This window comes from Aythya fuligula, chromosome 6 (assembly GCF_009819795.1).
Source record: "Aythya fuligula isolate bAytFul2 chromosome 6, bAytFul2.pri, whole genome shotgun sequence".
Classification (NCBI taxonomy): domain Eukaryota; kingdom Metazoa; phylum Chordata; class Aves; order Anseriformes; family Anatidae; genus Aythya; species Aythya fuligula.
The window spans coordinates 29,039,606-29,064,902 of NC_045564.1; the positions used below are offsets into that span (position 1 = coordinate 29,039,606).

The 25,297-nt window shown below is 39.5% G+C and overlaps 2 protein-coding genes across 4 annotated transcripts in view; both read right to left on the bottom strand.

Annotated features, from left to right (window-relative positions):
• Window positions 1-1,587: 1,587 nt before the first annotated feature.
• On the bottom strand, window positions 1,588-12,275 carry LOC116490661 (cyclin-T2-like). Its single transcript, XM_032190052.1, has 4 exons — window positions 12,031-12,275; window positions 11,452-11,533; window positions 3,816-3,944; window positions 1,588-2,726 (listed from the first exon to the last, which is right to left on the bottom strand). Exons 1-4 carry the CDS (start codon window positions 12,273-12,275, stop codon window positions 2,652-2,654), a joined length of 531 nt encoding a protein of 176 aa, XP_032045943.1. The 3' UTR covers window positions 1,588-2,651.
• Window positions 12,276-15,490: 3,215 nt separating this feature from the next.
• ACMSD (aminocarboxymuconate semialdehyde decarboxylase) overlaps window positions 15,491-25,297 on the bottom strand; it is a 45,304-nt gene continuing 35,497 nt past the window's right edge. For all 3 annotated transcript variants that reach the window (XM_032189642.1, XM_032189643.1, XM_032189644.1), the window contains 4 exons: window positions 25,097-25,192; window positions 24,454-24,626; window positions 16,053-16,151; window positions 15,491-15,740 (listed from right to left, as the gene is read on the bottom strand). In XM_032189642.1, the coding sequence (XP_032045533.1) occupies window positions 15,678-15,740; window positions 16,053-16,151; window positions 24,454-24,626; window positions 25,097-25,192 (431 nt within the window). In that variant the 3' untranslated portion in view covers window positions 15,491-15,677. The remainder of the gene's footprint in view (window positions 15,741-16,052; window positions 16,152-24,453; window positions 24,627-25,096; window positions 25,193-25,297) is intronic.

Consider the following 25,297-nt stretch of genomic DNA (forward strand, 5'->3'; position numbering starts at 1 on the left):
CACTGACATTAAGTACTAGCTTGAAAACGTCAAGTTTTAAAAGTAGCATGTACCTTCAGTGTATGAACTGCGTTAGTACACAAAAGCAGCACGCAAAACGCACAGGAAAAAGCTGAACTGTCTTAGAGGGTTATGTACTTGAGTAAAAGAAATGAAGTTTCTGTAACATATGCCTTTCTTCTTCTAAGCTCCAGGAAAACACACTTGCTAATGGAGAAATCGTGGAGTAGCTACCATGCTGCTTATCACCCCTTCCCACTCCCCTAAGACACAGAGCTGAAGTGCAGGGGCTCACACGAAATCAACAAGAAGTGTGCTAACTTTTATACTGACCAAGAGCTGAAAAAACAAAACAAAACAAACAAAAAAAAAAACATGACAGAACTTTCGAGCTGCTGATTCACTGAGACACTAGGTGCAATCAGACTTATGCACTGAGTCACAATCAAATCTGGACAGAAAGCAAAGAATCTTCTTAAAGAATTGCAACAAAGCTACTTTATATGCAAATAAGCTACAAATGGCACCAGCTCTCCTCAAACTCTGAAGACACTACACCACTAAGGTACTTCAAAATGGGAAAAGAAATATTTCTCTCTCAAAGAACAGCTTTCATTCTAGAGTTACTAGCAAACAGACCTAGTTAACATGATAATGTTATGCCTACCTTTCCTGTATTTTATAGGGGGGGAGAAAAACAACTTTGAAGCATTTAACTTCGCATTTTTCAATGTGAACAACAACAACTAATGACTAAAGATCAACAACTACAGTCTAATAATTTCCAATTCAAGAACACGATCAAAGTGAAAAAGCACTTAAAATCAATTTTTCATCCTCCATCTTATGAAAAGCTCTTTAGAACTCTAAAGGAAACTGATTTAAGAGTTAAAGAAGGTGTACCAACACTCAACAAAAAAAAACTAAAGAACAAAACAGATTTCTAGCTAGAGTCACGTTAATGAACTGCATGTAAGTTAAGAGGATACGAAACACCAAAGGTTGGAGGTTTGCTACCACCCAATCCAAATTAAGTACGTCCTTCTCTAGAAAAATAATTAGTCACATCTTTAAGTATTTGCATGCAATAGCAGACCTGCTATGCACTCTTTTTATCCCATAGCTCATTACCTAAAAAAATTAAGGTAGAAAGCTACTGTTAGCTATCAACCAGCACAAAGACTAATTCTATTACTATTTTGTAAAGCTACTTCAGAGTGAAAATAATCAACCCAGAATTTAGTTCTCAACTAGTAATTGCTTCTGTCATTTGAAAGAACATGGAACAGATTATTCAATCAAAGCTACTAAGCAAGCAAAAGAAAAATTCATGAAGGACAAAGAACTGGACTCTTCATCAGACTGTAATGGTTAAGATCAAACTTTTAGTAGTTAGCCTTAAACAAACTCTTTGGACAACAATTGTTCATATTGCACAAATAACATCACCTATAAATTTTACTAGAAATGTAAAAAAAAAGGGCTTACGGAAGGGGATAAAAGCCACTGACCTCTCACTAATTGCGTACATTTCACAACATCTGTGTGCGGATGTTCAATGGTAATCTCAAAACCTGAAGAGTTAAGAATATGTTTTAGAACTACACATTTCCATCTGTACCATAAAAAAGAGACCTTTTCCTTCCCCCAGAGACCTAATACCTACTAAACCTTTGCACTGCAGATCATGTAATACTATTTAACTGTCTCTTATTCTGCACTTTTGTATTTCTGAAAGGTAGAACCATTTCCAGATCAATTAGTAAAATATCCCTGCATTATCCCTCAAGTCCTACATAGAATATGTGAAGTTACTGCATTTTTCAGGTTGAACACGCACAAACAGTTTCTAGTATGCTTATCAGTATGAGCTGTATCACAGACACTGAAACGTTTATGTATGCACACGTCTGCTTTATTCAATCATTTCTGGGGCTTGAACATATTCCATCTATGAGATTACCAATTAAGTCAATTTGTAGGTCAGTCACTTCAAAAGCCTTTGTTTATTAAGCTATTTTAAGAAGTAGGTCACTACTATTTTCTTCCTTTTTTTTTTTTTAAAGCAATACACTCAAAGTGGTATTTAGGAAGTCAGTGTTCTCAGGGCTGCCAGCTGTAGTTGTCTCTATTTATGTTAGTTTAAAGCCAGAACAGTTTCTTATCAGAACACTGCATTTTTGATTTTGGAACTACCTGAATCCATTAAATGGTTACACTACAAATTGCAATGTTCAGAGGTAACAACTCTGCTCAACTAGATAGTATTTTTCTATTGAAAGGCAAAACAGGGAAGAGCACTTGGTATATAAAGCTTTTGCCAAGTGCTTCAGAACACATACAGCTGACCTAGCACATGCTACGTTGTGTAAATAAATACCAACACAATTAATACTTTGGAATAACATCTATTTGGAAGGGTATACATTTCTACTCCATCAAACTGTCAGAAACATTTATTTGACAAGTATTGGTATGCCTTTTTTCTCCAGAGTCAACACAACAGCAACTGGTGATATAAAACTAGACTCACAGGTCAGAAGTTGCATACAAAAAAAATAGTAAAATTCTAGCATACCAAAGGCACATCAAAAATCCAGCTACCTGGGTCCCATGACTGGCTCATGGCAAATGGGCTGCACAACAGGCATTTAAAAAGACATACCTAAAGTCTGAAGCATTATTGTTTCAAGTATAACCAGCTCTTGAGCTTGCTGAAGGTATGCCTGAAACAAATAAGCAAACACGTCAAGACGTAGGTATCTATCATCTCAAAATTTCAATTACACACTTCCTACTTGAACACTGGCATTATCAACATAAATTAAAGACCAGTACCCATGCCAGTGAGCACTGAGCATTCAGAATACTTTACTGCAGTAAGACTTCCTTCTACTTGTATAGGCCTCACTGTAAATTCAGTTATCCCTCAGTTACAGCAGCCTAACCATCTTTCTCAGTAAGATTTACTTCATTTCAATCTTACACAGTTATTCCAGCAAAGCATCGTTGGGAGGATGAGGACTGCTATGTACATTATGGAGGCTTGCCAGTGCAAACAAACTCAACTATCTCTACGCAGGTTCTCCATTTCAGAAGTACTTTAAAATACAGCTGGAGATACCCAGTTGGCCTGTGTTCTGGGCTCCAACGTATATAATAGTACACCTCCATGTGTCATTCCAAGAACTGGGAGCACAGCAAATAGCTTATATGTCAGTTCAGGTCCAGCGGGGTATAACTAGCTCAGCCTGACATTCCAGCAGAGCAACTCTGGTGCATTTCCACCATACTTCCTCACAGTTGGTTCCAGGAAGCTTCATCACAGGAAAGAAAATGGAAACTGTGAAGTAAGTGGAAGCTGTACAAAGTCTGGCAAATGGAAGGAAGACCAGTATACAGCAGAGACAGTGGCTGACTGCCTGCATGGCATCCTTTAAAACAGAAGGTAGACAACAGCACAGTCAGCCTCTGGCTGAGAGAGAGGAATACTCAGTGTCCTCAACTCTCTACACAAAGTATGGAACTCACAAAACCATGTGTGAAACCTCTCATTTAATGTCTCATCAAGATTTCTACTACACATGGGGAAGTGTTAAAAATAATGCAAGTTTAAGGTGAAGCAACCCTTCCAAGTGTCATAACACAGATACCTGAGTCCTCAATTAGTTACATTAAGTAATACAAAGATCTGAATGGTTTAAACACAGGTGTTTTTTCTAGTATGCAGACAGCAATAATCCAGTCAAGACAATGTAACAACTCGTCAGATGAAGCGTCATTTGATTATCTCTAAAACCATGACTTCCACCTACATCACTCTTTGTATCCAGTAGTGGCTCTTGAGGGTGAAGACAGGCATGTGCTACTTTAATAACATGTTCGAGTTTCCGTGGCTGTTCTTCCACTTTTGCAGCCAAGAACAATGCCGTAGGAGATATTATCTGAAGAAGAAAAACACAGATTTAACTTTTTACAAGTAGGACTTTATTTTTTATGGAGAACACAAACTAGTAATTAGAAAAGGTTTAGAGGTTTAATTTTTTTTAAACAGTTCTGAAATCATGCAGCACAGTAAAAATAACCGATCATATTTTATTTTATAAGTAATGCAATCCTCCCAGCACCATGTGGAAGGAGTAGCATAAATGCAACATTACACTGAGTGAGATGTCTGTGGTCAAGCTAATTCTAGTTCAACACAAAAAGCACAGACTTGGTCCAGAAGATTTAGCCACACCAGAAGTGACTTTTCAGGTTAAAAACACTTGATGAGAAAGCTCATCCAAGTCCTAGCACAGTAGTGAGCCGTCACACCACCTTTTCAGCACGAGCTAAAACTGCTGATCTCAGGTTCTGCAAGCATGTGTTTCTCCTAAAAAGCAAGCAACTTGGCAGAGAACTTTAAGGAAAATAGTTTGTTACATAAATATAGGTTATAGAAGTATAATCATAGTAAGCGTAACCTCTTAGCACAGCCACTGATGGCACAGAAGTTTATTCCTAGAAACTTTGCTATACACCCAGTAGTATCTGGAGAGCAAAGCACAAAGATTCACAAAACACCAGTTATATCAGATATTACTAACGAAGACAAGTTACATTTAAAGATAATTAAGAAAAACAACTCTAGGTGTCATAAGCTGGCAGCAAAGCACCTACTCAGTGCTGTATCACCTAGGATTTTGCAATTAAAATAGTTTTGATGCTTAGCTGTCAGCTAGAATAACTGATTTATCTACATGTGGAACATGGCTAACCACACATGAATGAAAAGAATCAGGGTCCTCCTTGTATGCAAAAGTTGTCCGTGTTAAACATGAATTAAGATGACAGCAGAAATCTTCATGTAGATATCAGCAGATTGAATTGGTTAAAATTAAGCATTTCTTCAGGAATTTAAATAGCTGCTTGTTGAGTATGTAATTGATGCACAGTGTCAATAGTGCAGGTACTGGATTTTTTATCCAGCGCCCACACACAATTAGACTGAATGAGCTGAACAGCAGTCATACTTCCCCCTAGAATTTTCTTGTAAGTAGCTCTTTGTTATGCCAAAATTAAACATTTGGTATGAAATTCCCAATATACAAAAAACTGCAATAGGCTAATTAGAACTGAACATTTAATGATTACCCATTACATTTAAAGAGGCAACAAGTGCTCCCTTGATACATTTAAAGGCTCCTCAAATCACTCTGAAATGTCCACTTAGATCTTAAGGAGAACTTGTAAGCTGGCAGACTCGAGGAGAATTGATACCCTGGGAAGGTGATACCCTCTGATGCACAGAAACATGCTATTAAGAAACCCAGTGCTCTAAAACAACAACCAAACCACCACCACCAAGTCACAGGCAGCAAATTCTCACAACTGAGACCAAAAACTCCTTCAAGGACTTTGTAACTTGACCCTTACAAATGAGTGAAATAAAAGCCTGAAGTGAAGTGGTGCTGAACCAGGCCACATTAGCACTCACATTTAAGATCCTAACATTTTTTGAGAAGTTCATACCCACATTGTTTGAAGTAAAGACATGAAGTTCTGGAAGAAACTCCCTTTCCTAGGGCTGTACAATTTAAAACATGCCTCACTTAAGCCAGGAGACAAATTTCTAAGTATTACATGTGAAGGAAAGACTTTCTGGAGTTCAGAAAGCTGAAGTAACAACAGCTTTGAGGAGAAGTACAGTAGTACACACATGTAAGGGCAGTCACATCCAAAGCTGACACCTGATGCTAAGGATTACATTCTCCAACATAATCCTGAGCTTCTGGGAAAACCCAAGTTAGCAGACAGGGCTGGGAAGCCAGAGAAATGCAAACTACTGAGAAGAGAGGAAATTGAGAACAGTTAAGAATCAACAGTTTTAGGGAAAGGAGTTTGACAAGATGTTGTACAGACATGGAGGCATTACCTAACTAGAACAGGCTCCACTTTTTACCCAAGAGAGAGCTGCAGTAAGTGGACTGTGATGACTGAACCTGGCATAGAAAGGACTCAGCTCCGTGGAATCACTGAGGGAGGAAAACTGAGTCATGAAGTGGATGGAATCAGGAACAGCCTGGACAGTGGGAAGCAGCTTCATTTGAAGATAAAATGATCCTTCCCGTGCCTTCACGACCACTCAGTTTTTATTAGTAGTTGTTTTTGTGTTTAAACAAGAGAGTCAGCAGTCACAGTTGGAGAGGAAGACAACAAAAGCTGTTTTCCTCTACGCAGCAAACCCAACTACGCTCTTCTCTCTCTCCTTCCTGCCCTGCCATCCCACCATTCAGGTTGCTGCATTCAGGCCTTAGTTCTCCTAGCTTCACATAGAAATTTAAGTCAAATACACCTGAATACAAGGCCTATTTCTACCCAGTCTGTGGTTCTGTTCCGAATTCTATACAGGGCATTTCCACATTTTACTTCTCTGAAAAAAAACAAACAAAACAACAACAAAAAAAAACCAACATCCACCTATTACTATAGAAAATATTTACAATTCACAACCAATTCTTCAGAACCAAGCAACGAAGAACTGCACAACTCAATTAGCAGCAAATTCTCACTCTCTGTTACTCTACGTCTGACCGCACCAAGGTTTTACTTAATTCCAAAAACACGCAGCCTTCACCAGGCTGACTTCTGGATATTTTCTAATACACTGAAAAGGCTGAGATCATGCCAAGAAGTCTCCACGTAATTCCTGATCTCCAAGACCTTACATGAAACAGTTCTGTATGTTTATACAATTCAAAGTGATTAAGTGGCGTTTAACTCTGGTTCATCAGAAACCTACGTACGCCACAATTATCTACTTACTTAACGAAGTGTTGGCTTCAGGCCAAAGACTTTCAGGTCTTTGTCTTGTCTAGAACTAGGGTTCGCTTTCCCCGTTTAGAGTAGGTCAGTACTTTTGTCTCCCTTGGTATTTGAGGAAAATAGACATCCTAGTAACATTTCAGACTCGGCTTGCAGAGTCTTCAGTGAAGAACACATCACTTGCTAAGTGTCTAACTGCAAAGTTACTCATAAAGGCTTCAACCACTTCCAATTCTCAGAAATGGCAGAAAAAGCAAGGTAGAAAAAAAAGCAGTATTAAAGACAGACTTGGCAAAGCTGTAAGCTTTCTGCTACATGAGCATCCTCATTTGATATAAAACAAAATAATTAAAGTGAATTATTACACATCCAAAATGTTTAAGATTTGAGAAATATCTTCAGAAGACACATGATTTATGAAGTTAAATCCCACTTTCCTACTAGCTAAGAGTATCAGAAATCAAGTTCCAATGAAATAAAAATACAAAACACACAATCCTTATTATTATGATAGTCAAAGGGCATTATACGGCAAGTTTTATTGGTAGAAGTGGTACAAGTCCTTTTTGACACAAAAAGTACCAGACACCTTGTACAAAGTCTCACTGCAATGAAGACATTTGGAATAACCTCAGAATGCATCTGCAGCATGCACACAGCTTCCTGAGAACTCCCTCTCCCTTTCAACGCCAAGAGTAGTATGTTTTTAGGCTTGATGTGCAGCAGCTCAAGATACTAAGTGGTTTCAGTCTATGATGGAGCTGCAAGTGCCACTCTATGATGGAGCAACAAAGAACTGCAAGTTGGGTTTTTTTTTTTTCATTTTTAAAAAAAGTAATTATTACCAGCAGCTTACACTGCATAAAAACAGCAACTGTGTTAAACTGCAAGATTGAAAACAGAAGTGTCTACAACCAGCCTCCCTGAAGTGTGGTGCATATTATGAAAGTTTTGAGAACTAGCACAGCTGCAAAGTCAATTCTTTAATATTGCAATTTGGACGGGGTGTGGAAGACAGGGAAGTAATAGAAAAACAGGAAACAAAAGAACTCCCCCCAAACTCTGCACATTCAACTCACCTACCTTGCACCTCAGGAAAAATTCCTTCCGCAGCCTCTCTTTAGGCACTTTACTATGTCCCACTGCGTATCAGAAAAAAAACTGGCCGTCATCTAGTACATTTTCAACTAGTTGTTTGCTATTCCACACAGCACTTCTAAGTGTTAGATTTAAAAATACAGCTACCGTTTGGATGCCTTACCTCTCATTTCCAACATACCACAAATTCTTCCCCCTTCTGCTCTTGAAATCAGTGTACTGCACAGTACACTTCTACAAGCAGCATTCCTACACAGTATTAACTGACAAAGTATCACAGAAGTAGTATTTTCAGAAGAGTTTTAATTTTCGAGATGTTTTGAAGTATTACTGTTAAATGCTAATATTTCCCATGAGAAGTCAGCAAGCTCTCCCACTCCCTGATCTTTGGGCAAAGTTTGTGCTCAGCAAACCAAAGTCACCGTGCCCTGGTCAGCTGCAAAAATAGAAGTAATGATTTGTACTACTGCTGAGGTGATTCACACTGAAACACGATTTGCATGGGTAGGGAAGATTAGTAGTCAGGGCATCCAATTCTCTTGACCAGCTTTAAGCAAGTTTTCACCATACTGGAGCACTGCAACTGCACTTTGACTGCGGCATCAAAGAAACACGCTCTTCTTTGCGACTGGAAGTACTCTATAGATAAACCATAGCATTTCAAAATGCTAAACCACAGTAATTTAGTAAAAATATGGATATTGGGTCCTTAGAGCAGTAAATGCAACACAATCATAACACACTGGCCACATTAACTGTTGTGTCCCAGCCCTGTGGCTCTACAGATTGTAAATACGGTTGTGAGTTCCGGTCCCTATTCACAGCTGATCCTCAAAATCTTGAAAGCCTGTAGAATTGTTCAGGAATAAAATTAAATTAAGATAAAAAGAACAGCATTAGGCCAACAGTTATTCAGTAAATGAGCTTCCCCTAGAAGACCTGTTTACTAACAGCAACGAAGTGCACGTGCCTCATATGTAAGACACACACACGTATTTGCATAACCCAGCGACTGTACAGGAGCACAAACACCCAAGTGCGCGTTACTCAACTGAAAACATTAACCTACCAATAAGGCAAGAAAATAAAGGCTAATTTTCTTCAATTAGAGATCATAAGGAATTCCTGCTAAAGGCGGTCTAAATTTCTACCCCAGCCATCAGCTCCCTTCTTTCCAAGGATACACATCACCGCACGCACACGTTGATTGATACGCTGCATGTACCGTAAACCTTTTTAGCTAGGTCTTCCATCTGGCAGGACCTTATTACTTAATTTTCAAGCGCTAGTTTCTTCTTGCAGTGGATGAACACTGTTAGTATTTTTCAGCTTGCCTAGTACTCTGGAGATTTGATATTAAGTATTTATTACAGTCCTTGGCTTTTTGTTTCTCAACACAGAACCTGCCAGATGGTTTGGGAGTAAGAATTCTGAAAGAGGCCCCCCATTCACTCTAGAAGAATAGGAAAATAAGTAATTTCTCCATCAGCACACCCAGAAAGCTACTGCCTGGCCTTATTAAGAACTACTGGAAGTTATTCAGCATGAATCAATATTACCGAGTGCAAACTTGCAGCACACTTCCTTTCAACTTTTAGCTGAATGTTATTACCTGAGATTTAATGTAACAATGCACTTTATTCTGCTTTAACAGTTGGAGTTCTCATGGCATTCAGCCATTTCATAGCTAACTTGTAAATGTTAAGATTCACAAATATAACTGAAAGTTTACTTTTCATAACAAGGGCACCGCATATCCATGTACCACTGTACTTTCAGTTCCAAGTGACCCGGCAATTTCTAGCATCTGGCGAAAACCAGAACACGGCAGCTAAAGCTTCTTGCTACCTAAATCTATCCTTGATTACCAGCTAAGAGGACAAACCGTAATCTAGCAGGCAATGCATCACAGCACAAGCCCTTGCTCAGGCACCTTTGCACAGAGCAACCTCTCCATTCCTAGTCCAAGTCCACAAACCACCCACAAAGAGCCCCAGAAAGCTCCAGATGCCTCCGCAGCTCCAGGTTACTGCTGCACTGGTGGCACAGCGCACGGAGGGGGAGAAGATGGAATGAGCGCTTTACTGCCTTCGCTTGATATAGTACAGAAGCACTACTAAAAGACGTATTTTGTTACAAAGCTTGTTGGAACTTGATTCTCGTGTATGCTATTCTTGCTCTACAACTAGAGAACTGTTTCAGGGGAGCACCTTCTGGTTTATACGTCTATCAGTTCAACACACAGCTCTCTAACACTACATAAAACCCGCGTTACACAGTTCTTCCTGTTGAGCGTTTCAGATTGATGCACACTTGGCTCCAGTTGCATTTATAGGCTTAGCTTTTATCTCAGATGCAAAGAACTACAGTCTTGGTAACAAGCTTGCTGCCTGAGTTTGAATTTATCTCCGATTATGCACAAAAATAATTAGACACACCTCTGAAATCCGTCTACAAATTACTATGTATTCCTTCCCCAGTGACCACCAAATAAGATGCCCATTTGCTCAGCCAACAACAAAGTCAACACCAGACACAAGAGTTGGCTAACGCTGTGACCAACTGCGATCACTGTCTGCCCAAATTTCCAACCAAGGTTTGCAACACTCCACCCCTTGGTAGACCAAGGCCTACTCTGGTCAAGATCGCAACATCTTTCACACACCTAATTTATTTTGTCATAAATAAACAAGGTCTGAAAAAAAGAGTCATCCTCATCGCTTTATGACATACCACCAGCATCAGTGTTCTTGCAAAGTTAGCATGAAGTACTTAAAAAAAATAAAAATAAAAATAAAAAAACAAATACAAAGGATATCTAGAATCCTATTTTACTGTTTTTTTTTTTTTTTCCTATTACATCCAGTACTCCGGACATAAAATAAAAAGCTTGAATTCTTGAAATCGGTATCACAAGATCCGTACTTGTTTAAAAAACAACACTTAATTACAAAGAATAGTTTTACTGAAGAATTCTGCTCTTCATAACACTTACACTAATCAAATTCAGCATGTTCATTTCATTAGACGAAACAGGACGACCAGTGTTTTCTCAGCAGATTTTGCTTGTCTAACATGACTTATTGTCAAGCTCCTTAATACAGGAGTAGTGAAATGAATTTATGCTGGTTTTCAAGAGGAGATGCATAATCCATATGGATACACATCTAACCACCTCAGAATTGTCAGACACACCGTGCTAGCTCTGCCGCTGCCTTCATTAAGAAAAATGTGTGTTCCTGCACATCAGCCCTTCCAACTACAGCACATAAGCATCAGCCAGCTTCAAAACATCTAAACGCATTCTTCACACATCTGAGATGTGTTTGCTGATGGTGCCTAATTTTTTTCTTTAGGAGGCAGAAAACAAAACAAAATAATTCGAAGTTGAAGAGAAAGTATTGTTACCGCTAGTAAACCCCTGGCAAGAGGCTGGAAGGCCTATAAACACATTGAACTTTGCAATCCAGCAGAGGAACATAACCCTTGTTAGCTATGCTGCCAAAATCACAGGCACATTATTCCAACGTGTAAAATCGTACTTACGTTCCTATTAAACTTTGTGAAGGAATGGTGCATATAAAACCTGTGCATGTAAACAATCGCAGTATTTATTGTCAGCTGAGATCTGGAGGACTAGATTAAGGAAAGAGCAGGTATTATGAAAACCGCCTGTAACTAATGAGATCGTTGTTCCTTCTACACCAACCCTGGCTTCCAACACAGCTCCTTCACCTGGAAACGGCCCGAGAAGGCGATGCTGAGCGGCCCTGAGGAGCACTCAGCGGGCGCTAGCGCGGATCCCCACAGGCAGCGTGGCGGTAGCAGGCGGGCCCCCCCATTCATCACGCGAGCCCTCCTCGCCTGATGACACGCGCTGCGATACGGGCTCGAGCATTCGCGTTTTACCCCAATTTCATCATTTTTTTGGCCGGGGTTGGGGGGAGCCCCCAGCCGGCGGCGCGGGGCCCGCCCGCCCACAAAGCCGCTGAGGAGGGGGCTTCGGCCTCCTCCTCCTCCTCCCGCCCGGCGGCTAACGACGGTTAGGGACGGTTAACGACGGTTACCGCGGGTTACCGACCGCTGCCGCCCCCACCCGCCCCAGCCCCAGCCCCGCCGGGATACACGTTGAGGCGCTGGCCCATGTCCTGGATGAGGTTGGCCGCCTGCTGCCGGTACGAGAGCTCCTTGTCGGCCTCCACGCCGCAGCGCCGGGAGGGCGTGTTGTCCAGCTGCTCGCGGCTGAAGAACCACCGCGACGCCGCCGTCGAGCCGCCTCCTCCTCCTCCTCCTCCTCCGCCACAGCCCCGCGCTGAGGAGCCCGCGCCTGAGCCTGAGCCTGGTCCCGATCCCGCCGCCGCCGCCGCCATGGCGCCGCCGCCCCCTCCCCCCCCCGCGGCCGCGGCCCCGGCCCCGCCCGCAGCCTCCGCCACCGCCCCCCCCCGCCCTCCGCGGCGCCTCTCGCGAGAGCGGCCGCGCCTCCGCGAGGGGGTTACGCCGCTTGCGTAGCCCGGCCCCTCCGCGGCCCGGCCCCTCTCCGGCTGCGTAAAGGAGCCGCCCAGTTTCTGGAATACGGAAATGACGTAGGGGGCAAAGCTCCGTTGGCGGGCTCGGGGTCTGTCAGGCGGCTCGTCAAGGGGTGGGCGAGCCGAAGGCAGCCGCACAAAAATGTTTTGGTTTTGTTTTGCTTTAATTTTTTTACACCATCAGTTGGGATTAATGGGAGGCTGAGCGGGCAGGGCGTCCAAGCTCAGATTCACCCGGCTCCTTGCTGAGTCGCGCTCCCCGTCTGATAAATTTACTTCTAATAAACGCTTAATCTCTCCTACCGTTTGCGTGCTTTTCTTTTCATTCTAAAGTGTAAAAACCAGCGCCTCCCCTCGACGTGGAAGCAGCCACGAGTGGAACTTTGGTGTCCCAACTTCACGTAGCCGCCTCAGAACCGGGTGTGGGTGTGTGAGGAGCGGCCCCCCGGCTGCTGCCTGCTCCCAGCTGTCGAGGCTCGCCCAGCACCAGGCACTGGTTATTTTGCTGGGACCAGGTTAAAAAAATCACTTACTACTTGTCTAAGGGACTTCCCACACAAACAAAAAGCCTAGTGGAGCAGGTCCTGCTCTGAGGTGCTGCCAGGTGCTGTCATATCATACTTCTTAGACAGTTACCAGTTGGGGATGCTGGCAGCTCGGTGTAACTCGCCTCTTGCCTCTCTGAACATTTTTGTATGAATAAAGGCTCACAGATTTCTTCAGATCTCGTTTTTTTCAGTGATCCTATTTATTGCCTCGCAAATAGCACGCAATGGCACGAAGAAGGAGGCAGAAGCTGTCATATGGGAATACGCAGCAGGGGTGGGAAAAAACTTTAAAGAGCTTTGACAGGGTTGAGTTTAGCATTTTAGTAACCCCTCCCTCCTCCTGACAAAAAAAAAAAATAAAAAATAAGCACTGTGTAATGTTTTGTGAGGGAACCGGGTTCATTTAAAGTCATTTAAATCTATTTTATCACCTGCTAATTGCAGATATTTCTCACTGCGTGCTCACACGGGATAGATACCGATTTACAGTAGCAGTTTGAGACAACTGCATTCAGTGGTCCAAAGGTACCAAAAGGTGTCTGTATTTAAAGTGCTGATCACCATGGCTCAAAACGAGAGCTTCTTCTCCTGTAGCATGTGCCACTAGCACTGCACAGCAGCTTTGGTCACTTACAATGAGGTCACAACTAGTTCTTCTAAACTTCAGTGCTAATTTTATATAAGCAGTTATGATTTTATAACCAGACGTGACAGAACCCTAATGATACATACAGAAATACCATGCAGCATGGAATTACTTGCCCGATCTTTCCAATTGCAGAACATCTTTAAGATTTTGCATGTCCACTTTAAATTCAACTACCAAGGCTTCTGTTGTCATTAGGAGCTTATCTTTGCCATCATATTTTTGGGCCCTTAGCAATCTTAAAGAAGTGCAATGTTTTACCTCATTGTTTAAATCATTGTGCAAAACTTTTGGAACTCGAGTGTTCTCTGTATATTTTTAGTTCCCTTAAAAACTCATGGAAGAGTATTAGGAATGTTCTTCTCTATGTAATTTATATTTACATCAATCAGCAGTGTTAATGGAAAAAAAAAAAAAAAAAAAGGAAGACAGAGAATTATATCCCTGGCTTAAAAATCTTAATACATCAAGAATAAGTAGAACATCATTAAATAATGACAGTACATAATGAATATGATTTATGCAGGGTATGCACTACTTACTTGTCATGCAGAGTGCTGCAATCACCCCTCCAGTCATAGGTGACGGTAATTAAATACTGGGTTTGCTACTGGGTAAGCTTCTGACCTCTGTCCCCGAAGATGCAACAGTGCATTCTCACTTAACAGGTTTTGATCATTAAAAAGCTGAAGAATTAATTGATTAATCTGATTAAAATGTATTGCAGGAATCATAACATATTTTCCTCTTAAATCCGTTTCAACATCTGTGAAAATCAAACATACTGAAGGTAGAAGAAAGTTGCCTTTTTTCTACTTCGAAATTTAATTAAAACAATCTGGTTGAAAAATCAGTCAGTTAACTCAATACTTGCATGTAGATATTTAAATAATCAACAGAAGTCTTGCAAACCTGAGGACAATTAATATTGTTAAAGATGTTTTATTTAGGCCTTTTTTTTTTCTTTTTTTTTTTTTCCCCCTCTTACCTAATATTCACAGGGCCCAAATCTCTGAGTTGCTGACTACTACTGAGTTGCCTCTGATATCCATTAGTCTTTAATGGGGTATATTTGGAGAAGCAATAAAGGAAAGATTGAAATGCAATATTTGGGCAAACATATAATTAAACTGTACACACTTTTTTTTTTTTTTTTTTTTTAAAACTCTATAAAGAAGGACAATGCTTTCTCAGTAGTCCAACAGAGGCTGTTATCAGCAGGACTTGCTGAATCCTTCAGGTTCATTCTGTGATTATAAGGACAGTTACAGACACAGCCGCAAACAAAACTCTGCCTAATATTATTTTTCCTGGAGTGGCTGGAGGCTAAACAGAAAAATGGTGACACCTGATGCAGCAAACAAATGTGCACATGAGGATGGAGAGTCTCAGTGAACAACAGCATTGTTCTGACTAGCATAAAAGCTTCTCAGGAGGAGGATGCCCTCCTGAGGCATCATGAAAACCCATTTGAGTAGCCTACAAAGAAAACCATCTTTCCATACTTACAGCAGCACTGAAACTGGAAAGAGCATTAACATCTCAACAGTTGAAGTATCCAACCTTACCATTAGAAAGTGTTTTTAAGGCATCTAACATTAATCCATGCCATTGTTAAGCAGCATTATTTATTCTGACACTAACAGTGATGCATAAAGTATTATCTACACAAATACCTCATTTTTGCACCTACAATCATTTTGTTCCAATTGTTCCTGATCAATTAATTGCCCGGGGCGTAGGCAGCAGCTAAAGAACACATCCCTGCATAGACCTTTTTCTGCCTACCACATCTACAAAGTGTCAGTGCACATGCTCAAAGTGCTGGGCTGACATACTGTATGCTGCAGTTTCAGTCAGTGGATAAAGGCAAACGTAGTCTTTCAAGTTCTGTATATTATGCATTTCCAGTTCCCCCGTTTTGGAAATAACAGTAGACTGAAACGTACTTGTCAAATTTATTTTTCACAGTACAATTGCACATGCAAAGTTGAAGTATCCCTAAGGAGTCAATGTTTTATCTGAAGTTTGGTCTTTTTAATATCTTCATAATCATTCGAATTGTTTTCTGCTAAGACCCAAAAATTCCAGAGCATTGCCAGCCTTGAGTTTATCCTGTAAAAATAAAACACTTATATATGTTTGTGTGTATTTAAGTCATGTTTTAGTCAATTGTTTTTACTCAGATGCTTTCACTCTTGATTTAAAATGCTCTCATGAACTGCTTTAAAGAGACTGACGGACCTCTTCCAATCTTTGCAGGAATTACTGTACTCCACTGATTTTTCATTTTTTTCCCCCCAGGTCTAAAACTAGAGCTTTAAAAATGATTCATTCCCTCCACCCCAGCCCCCCCGCCCTGCTCTCCTCTCCCCTCCTCGTCCCACCAACAAACAAAACCAAAAAATCCATCCACCCAAATTATACCTTCAGTTTATGGTCAAAATCTTCCATTGAGTCAATCAGTTTTCCAGGTTCCAGTTCCCCCAGTGGAAAAGGATAATCTGTCCCTAAAATAACTTTGTCCTAGTGATAAAGAAACACATTGTACATTCTGTAGTATCATCAAAGGATATAGTTTCACATGCTTTCTGGAATTTAGAATAAATCACAGGAAGTTACATATATACGTTGAACTGATTCATTATGAAAGTGAATGTGAACATAGTCTCTGGATTCCAATTTACATTAAAAACAAAAACAAAAACAAAGCTTAAAAACAAGTATTCGAGATTATTTGGGAATTTAAATTTTAAAAATAGTATTGTCTGTTTCTTAATTGTTTCTGTGTTGCCTAACTAAAGTGTTGAGTACTTTTATTTCTGATATACAGAAAATTCAAAATGTAAAACCTGGGCATGTGGAAGTGAGTGGCTGCTCCGATGACTACAGTACAAGTACAAATGGTAATTTCCTATGGAGATCGACTTTCTTTATTGTGGTGCAGCTTTGAAATGTTACAAAATGGCATCTATTTTTCATCTACTGCCCTACTAATACTGTTTCTACTTCTGAATTATTTTTCATGTTCAAGGAAGTTACTTGCATGCTCTGCACTGCTGTCCAAAAAGACCATGAAATCTTTTGGCAGATTTCTTGAAGGATCTCAGGAAGTTCTCCACCAAACTCACAAAAGATGCTTGGATTTGGATTCTTGAATTTGAAATTCTTGAGTATACACACACATAAATGCACTCACTCAGACAAACCTGAATTTATATATACTTGAAAAGAATGTGTAATAAAACAAACAAACAAACAACCCAAAGCAATCAAAATTATCTTTCATGAAATACTTTAAAAGCTGTAATACTTGCAACATGATACTACTTAAGCATGGTAAAATGTAGAACTATTACACAAACATTTAAATTCAAAAAATATTTAACTGGTATTTAACTTCCTAATTTAACTGGTATTCAGCTTCAGATAATACAATCAAAATCTCATTTCCGAATTTCCTATATTTTTTGGAAGTCTATGATTTTCTTAAAATGTCATTGTCTTTGACTGGGATTGGGTATTAACTGTGAGCTGGAAACCTGTATGTGAGAATCTGAGTGACATGATCCGATTTATTTCTGAAATAAATCCGTATGCATCACTCTTGTTATCAGAGGCGGAAACGAATAGGCAGATTCTCAATGGGTTCGCATTGTTATATGTTCATTTCCACACGGCAATGATATTTCTCATATTATCATCTACCCTAGAGATTGAATATTGCCAACTCACTTGATTTTATCAAAAGTCTATTTTCTTTCAAGCTTCATCTCCTGGAGACATGAATATTTGAAAACCACCATTTTCATTAAAAATGTATGTTTTGAAATGTCTCATAAATTTAAAGTCAAGCTCATGAATTTTGGGGAACTTGTTATAGCATTTAAATTCAGTTGCCAATATGAAATAGGACAAAGAAAACATATTTCAGTTATTTTATGAAATTGTTCTTTTTCTTGTTTGTCAAATGCTGCTTATTTATTTTACCTCCAATAGATGTCACCAGAGAGTCTGTGAAAGAGTCTAAACGAACCCTCACAAGAAATCCAAAGATACAAATTCTATTGTTCTCTCCTATATTATTGTATTATAATGTATTACAGAAGTCCTGCCATATGATTAGAACAGGAGAATTTATATTCCTCTGTCTACTGCATCAATTTCTGAGTGCAGATTAAACAAAATATATTTGGGTATGTGTACGATTAAACAGCCAAATACATTCTTTTATTCATTATAAAGTGCAATCTGGTACCAAGGCATTTTCTGCACATATGAAAAACAAATGTATGCCACAAAAAAATACAACAACTAAACAACAACAACAAAAGCAAAAAATACCAATTAGCATACTAACTTCATATTGGAAAACGGATTTCTTAGTAAAGGAGAAAGTACCTTCTCAGCTGCTTATTACTGAAAATTAAGAAGGTCAGGAAGGTTTGTACATTCTTGTTTAAGTTTCCTGTATACCAGAGCAGAAAGAAATCTCACTGCATCATTGGAATAATCTGTATATGTTATTTCAATTATTTTTTTATTTTCCTCTAGTTTAAAGCGTTTCCTAGTGTTTCAGGGGATCTGTTCATAAACAGCAAAATTAAGAGCTGTAAATTAATGAGAACATCTAGAAGTAGAATTATTGCTGCTATTTATTAGGCTATTTATTTATAATCTTTGAGCTTCAGTTTATACCCATCTGTAAAATGGGGTTTGCAATCCCTGTATTTATCAGCTGGCCTCAGAGAAGTCCTGTGAAGTCTCTGCAGATAAACAACACTCCTGGCATATTGTCTATCATTGTACATGTATAAATGATAAAGATATCAGCAAAGTTCATTTTTCTTATTAGACCGTAATGTTCAGTGCCTTAATAAAGCCTCTTGCCTTTCAGAAAGGTAAATATGGCTGACAATTTGCCTCAACAGACCCTTCTACTCAAGGGAATTTTTTTCACAGCAGTACAGACCTGAATCTTGAAATGAATCTCAAAGAAAGTCAAGCATGGTTTCTTCCTCTTACGTCAGTGAAAAATTGTATTTCTCCTGAATCTCACCTTCTTTCCTGCTGTCGGAATACATCTCAAGAAAAGGCCAGATTGTTATAGCCAGTTCAGCTCCAGCTTCTGGCCTGAGAACGTTTTACCTACTGGTGATGGACGCTGAAGAATCACCATGAGGTTTTTGCAGAGATGCACTGAATCATTTAATCATCTGCCAACCCAGATCTTCACTTTTTATAGCCAGAATCTTTAGGGACTTTTTGTTTAGTTTATTCACTTCATGCTACCTCATTGTGGGGAGAGCAAAGGACTGCAGCAAATCCGCAGCCTCACAAAAGTATTTCTCAGAAATGTTTACTGCTGCCTCCTTTAACTGGGATAGGCTCCAATTAACCTGCACCCCAAACTAGGAAGGGCTGAAGTTAAATGTACGTGACTCAGAGCTATCCCTGGATTTTAATATTCATAAGCTCGAGGCCCACACATGACATTTTTATGCCACGTAATGGCTGTTCCCTGAGGACCTGATGCCACGTGTATGCAGATCTTTACATACACTGATGCCCTTCCTGCACAGCTCCCAGCTATACTCCCGAGAGCTGTCCTATTTCAAACCTTTGGTTTATAAAGTTACACGTCATGCGAGAGACCCAATCGCAATGTTTTTAGCCTGGCATTTATTCATCTTACCCTTGTTATTCTGCCAACACATGATTTGACTTTTGGAATGGTATTATGTGAGAACATCAGCTTTAATGGGAAAATGAGGGAAGTTTTTCATCTTCATGGTTATAAAGCAAAGCTTTAAAATACGATGTGAATGTTTCTTCAAGGATAAGATGCCCTAGGCTTTGAAAAAGAGAAAGACAATGTACTGCTTTCCAAGTTCTCCTAATTCTTAAAAGCATTTGAGTTTTTGGGATCTGACTCATGACTTTTCAGTACCATGGTTGCCAAATATTGCAACAAGAAGCCAAATCTGCTTCTTCGTTAAATACACGTAACTCTCTTACCGTGTTTCACATTAAGAAAGAAGAAAGTCTCATTTTAATTAAACTGCTCCTTTATTTTGAAAGAAATCTTGCTCTATGAGTAGTTCCACTGGACTGAGACTTTTCTTGAAAATATCTGCTGTAAATACAACGCTATCTCCATCAAGTGCTTCTTCTTGGCAGCCTGATCTTTAGCCAGTAAAATAAATAGCTGCTCATTATATGTGCCTGACTCAAAGCTCTTCCTACCTCAAATAATTTCTGTAGATGATGTATTTCACTAATTCAATGGACTTCACATTGCTCTGAACCTCTGCAAAGTAGAGCTTAGATTTCAACCTGTTCAGTTTCTCCCCCCACCTTCTCCCCTCAGAATTAAAGATAACAGAGCTCACTCCATCCTATCAGTGCTGTTCTGGATAAGGAATCCTTTGGAGTAGGGGAATTTTAGAATGATGTAACACAGGCATGGCTAATTATATTGCCAGCACATGGCCCACTCAGATACAGTCATGTCAAAGACTATGTATGCACTTGTAGATAAAGCAGGCTGTAGACGGTTTTCTGGCCCTGAGGCCAACCACCCAATACCACCCAAGTATTTTCCCCCTCCAAGACAGGATGGCTGCATTTATTCTGTTTAGATATCTGTATTCTGTTGTGCTTGTGAATGTGAAAAATTACTATAAAACACAACATTCTGCAAAGGAGACACTGAAAATGAAGACGCACACTGAAAAAAGTAGATTTACTCCTCACTAAAGTTATCAACTGGTCAGTCGAGCTCAGATTATACCCAACCTGGCAAAGAAAGCTGCCTCTCATGAAACAGTAATTATTAAACTGAACAAAGCAGGACTGCCTACTAAACCAGAAGGAAAGAGGTACTAGGTAAAATTCATCTAAACCTCTGTAAGGCTTTAAAAAAAGAAATTGGCTCTAAAAGTCAGCATGTTCCACCAATGAAAGGGTTTACTAAAAAATAGCAGCCTGAAAAGGAATCCTTGTGCTTTCACAAATGCCCAGCCCTGCAGTGCATCCTCCACAGGGTAACCAAATCTGATCCCAGAGAGGCTGCAGAGGTCCAGTGAAGGCTCACTACACCATGAGAGGTATCTTCCAATGACCAGTTAAGCAGGAATGTTCTCTGGCATGCAGCAGGGGACTAGAGAGATGCTTGAACCCAACACAAATTGAATATACCTAAGGAGTCTTTCTTCCTCAGACTACAAGCTACACAGGGGCAAATGGTTGCAAAAGAATTTTATGTAAAATACGTGATTTGGTATTATGTAAAGATACAAAGAGTGGATGATAATATTTATGTGTATAGAAAGGGTAACAGGCACAACAAATAAAATGTGCCATCTTATCACAGAGATAAGAATATGAGTAAGAGGCAAAGGATCAGTGAGGCTGTTGAAAACAAGAGTGCAAAGGTAACGTATACCTGCAAAAACAGACAATGTAAGATGACTGTACGCAGCAGAATTTTTATTTGGATCTTAAATCTTTCATTTTCCTTCAATAATTCCTTGTTTCTAGCACTGTTTTTATACTGGGAAAGATTCTACTGCTGTTATCATCAGAGACATTTGTTATTGTCTGGACTTCACAACTGTGTTCATTAAAAGCCAAGTACAAGCACAGATACTTAAATGACAACACTGATATGTCATAGGCAGAACAATAAAGTGGGAAGAGGATGACTTACCTCCTATCAGATAGAAAACAAAAGACAGCAAATCCAGTTTCTCAGATTGAATTTAAAGAATAGAATCAGTTGCAGAAGCCCTATTCCATTCCCTTCAGCCAGTAACCTCTCCCAGACCTTTCCACCTTATGTCATATTGCTGAGCTCAAACCACTCAGAGAATTAAGGATACCAACATCCCAAGTAGTACACTGAGCTAATGTATTGCGTCAAGAAGCTTAATTTCAGAAATCTGTTGGCAAGGGAAGAGACACTGGAGAGGCTCCTGCACATGATTTTTTAACAATGCCAAGTAACTTTTAGATTAGCCAATTGCAATCCACAACAAATTACCAGCTATACAGTCTATGTGTTGCTTCTTAGGAGGCAAGGTATGGAAGTTAAGAGTTTAAGCGTGATGCATAGACAGTACAATTCCCACAGTCACCATAGCTCAGAGCAGCCTTGAGGTGGAAAGCTAACTTGCTACTCTAAAGCAGAACTGCTCTGAGACTTGAATTCTATGCATGTTAAACAGAAAAAAAAAAAAAAAAAAGTTAAGCTCCTCAGTAATGTATTAACGTATTAAGCATCCTGTTGTACTTTCTTTCCTGCTTTGCTCTTGAATTCAATAGTTTAACTTAAAACCAGTAACAGACCAAAAAAAAAAGGATGTGTGGGTTTCAGCTATGTTGAATCGCACAGCTTCTAATTTACCAAGGTCTTTCTAATGATGGCAAAATATGCCTCCCAACATTTAAAAATACAAACAACAAAACAAGCGAGTGGTCTTGTCTCCTTGGCAATAACAATAAATAATAATAACAACAACAAAGGAATCTGACCACCTACACATGGCAATTTAAAATTCAAGAGCTAGACTCATCCCTGCTATACTATACCTGTGTGTAGAATGAGAATATACTTATGACAAACGTGGCCTGGATTTGGGGATACCAGAAGTCAAGTGCCAAACTGTTATTCTATAAGCTTTCAGGTATCTTATAAAATTGAAGTGCACATCACATATAATAACATTTTCAAATCTTTTCTCAAAATGACTTAATGCCATTGGATACTGTAAATTACAGTTACATTCAAAAGGTAATTATACATCACAAAAAGTCATGTACTGTTGACCATGACATATTTACCATTTAAAGGTTGGTAGCAGAAATTAACAGAAATCAATATTGGGCTGGAGCCCTAGCATTTTGTTAATAATGAGTTTGGTGCCTAAAACTTCATCCCTGACACAGATTAGTGCTCAGGAGGACTAACATTGCCAAAAAAATGCTGTAATATGCCTGGAAAGAACTTGGCAAATGCCACCTGAGTTAATACCCACGGATGTTATAAGAACTTGCCAATACTAAGAGCTCATTAGCAGATCTTCTGACAAGTAAATCAAGCCGGGATTTATCTTTCTTGCTGATAATGGAACTAAAGCTTCATGGCAGTTTCTTTGCACATTTTATGGGGCTTCTCCTACAAATCTATTTTTGATTCCTGATGGATTTAAGAGAGAAATATTCTCCCTTCTGTTCTTATAGCTGTAGTGTTATTGTAATTGTATACATATATAAATACATTGTGTATATACACTTCACAAAAACTTGTGACAGCATTGTGTCAAGGTGTATATGTGCTGTCACTGTTGAATTTTTCATGAATCTTTAAACACAGTTTTCCTAAAAAGTAAAAGTACTGTAGGGAAGCTGAATCCAATCTCAAGGATACAGATTTCCTGTGCAGCACAGACTGAAAACCCATGGATTTCAAACAGATGTGATCTGGGTCCACAGTACCAAGATAAGGAAAAGCAATAATTTATTCTGCTTTATTATTTTTGGTTGACCCAGGCAAGTCATTTCTGTATCAGTTTCTGTACAGACTTATTGCAGCAACCCATTCAGACTTTAAAGATAAAAATGAGAAATCAACAGTAACTTTTTCTCTAGAAAGAAGGAAAACATCTTACTTAACTGTTTTTCTGAACTTTGGTCATACAAGAGGCCCTGGTGACAACAGCCTCATACCTGAGGAAGTACTAAGTAGCCTAGAAACTAATATACAGGAAGATGAATACAGTTGTCGACACAAGAAAGCCAACGTCAATAGTTTGCATTTCTGTATTTGTTATCTGGTGAGTTCAAGAGATCAGGACACAAATACAAGCCTCTTGTTGATTTGTAGCTATCCATTAGAAGTTGGCAAGAGTTATGCTGTCTTCCCCTCCTTCCTGAGTATTTAATAATAAGAAGGAATCATTTGAATTACTAATAAGAAGGAATTATTTGAATGGCCTTGGATTTTTTCTGATGCACACTGTATATGATATAAACAGTCTGCAAAAGTACAAAGATTTCTTCACTTTCTATTCTAACAATTAAAATATTTTTGAAGGCCGTGATGTTTAATGTGCTAGCCAGGATGCCCACAAAAATCATCTTTATTACTGACTTTTTAATGCCTACAACTTGCCAAGTGGAAATACTACTTGATTTCTTCAGGTATGCACTTGAAGAAGTATGCACTTAAAGACATTTGAAAGCAAGGCTCCAAATGAGGCAGCCTTTGTTTGCAGTCCCATCCTAGAATCACAGAATGTCCTGAGTCAGAAGGGACCCACCACGATCATTGAGGCCAACTCCTGGCTCCACACAGGACCACCCAAAAACCAGACCCTATGTCTGAGAGTGTTGTTGAAATGGTTCTAGAACTCCATCAGGCTGGTTGCTGTGACCACTTCTCTGGAGAGCCTGTCTCAGTGTCATAACATCTCTTAGAGAAGAACCTTTTCATAATATCCAACCTGACCTTTCCCTGACGCAACATCTTGCCATTCCTGCAGTCCTAAATCCTGGTTAACCTTATGCAAGGAACTAGTCTCTGTGAACTAGGGTTCACAGTGGATGATTTCCTTGATTAAAACCAGCACCTCAAAAACTCCCTACTATAGTAAGGAACATAATCAACACTACAGAAGCACGTCAGTTTATAATAACTCTATGTGAATAGTAACTAGGTGAATATGCTGTCTTTTTCTTGCTTTCTTCCTTTCTTCTCCTTTTGCTATTTCATAGAGAGAAATAATCGCAGAATGACTTACCTACTTCTGGAAGCATTAAAACTCACCTCTCCTATTACACTTGTTAGAAGCCTTAGTGCACCACTATCATGGACAAGAGAGTCTGTGTAAAATGAACCAAGGTATTTTCTTGGATCCACCTTATTATCCACTGCACACAGATCAGGGCGCACGTTGAATCCATGGGAGATTCGCCCCACTGTGTATGGAAAAGCTCCACCTACAAGGACAAATTTTTAGCAACAGAAATTGAAAATATGAAGGAGGGAAAGAGTGACATTATCAACAAAGAGATATGTAAGTTTTATTGTTAACTATATAGAATGAAAGTGCCCTGTACTGGCAATTTTTTTTATTCCTTCCCTTTCATTACCTTCTTTCTCTGTTTTCCCCACTTCTTCACAACAGTAACGCCCGAATTCCTACTGCTCCCTACTCCTCCTTTCCCTAAGCCCATAAACTGACTCCTGTCTCCTCTCACTCCTCAATTTCCTTAAAGGCTACCATAGGAGTTCAAACACTGGCTGAAACGTGCTACAGAACATTAGTATGAGCAACCCATCTGGCAGATATCCTCACTGGGCTAAGAGTACTCAGCAGGTGGCAGGCTTACAGTGGTAACCACATTAACTGGCATACCAGAAAATACAATTGTATCATGCTCAACTAAAAACCAAGTATATTACTCACCTCCATGTGCAAAGCAAACTTTAAGCTTAGGAAATTTTTCAAAAATTCCTCCCATAATCATGGAACAAATGGCCATGGTTGTTTCTGCTGGCATGCCTAGGAACAAAAAAAGCTTTATCATATATGGCCAAACCTTGAATTTTAGATGTTATCTTCATTTTCCTCAAAAAGCCTTGAGCATACTGAAAAAGTAAGTTACAG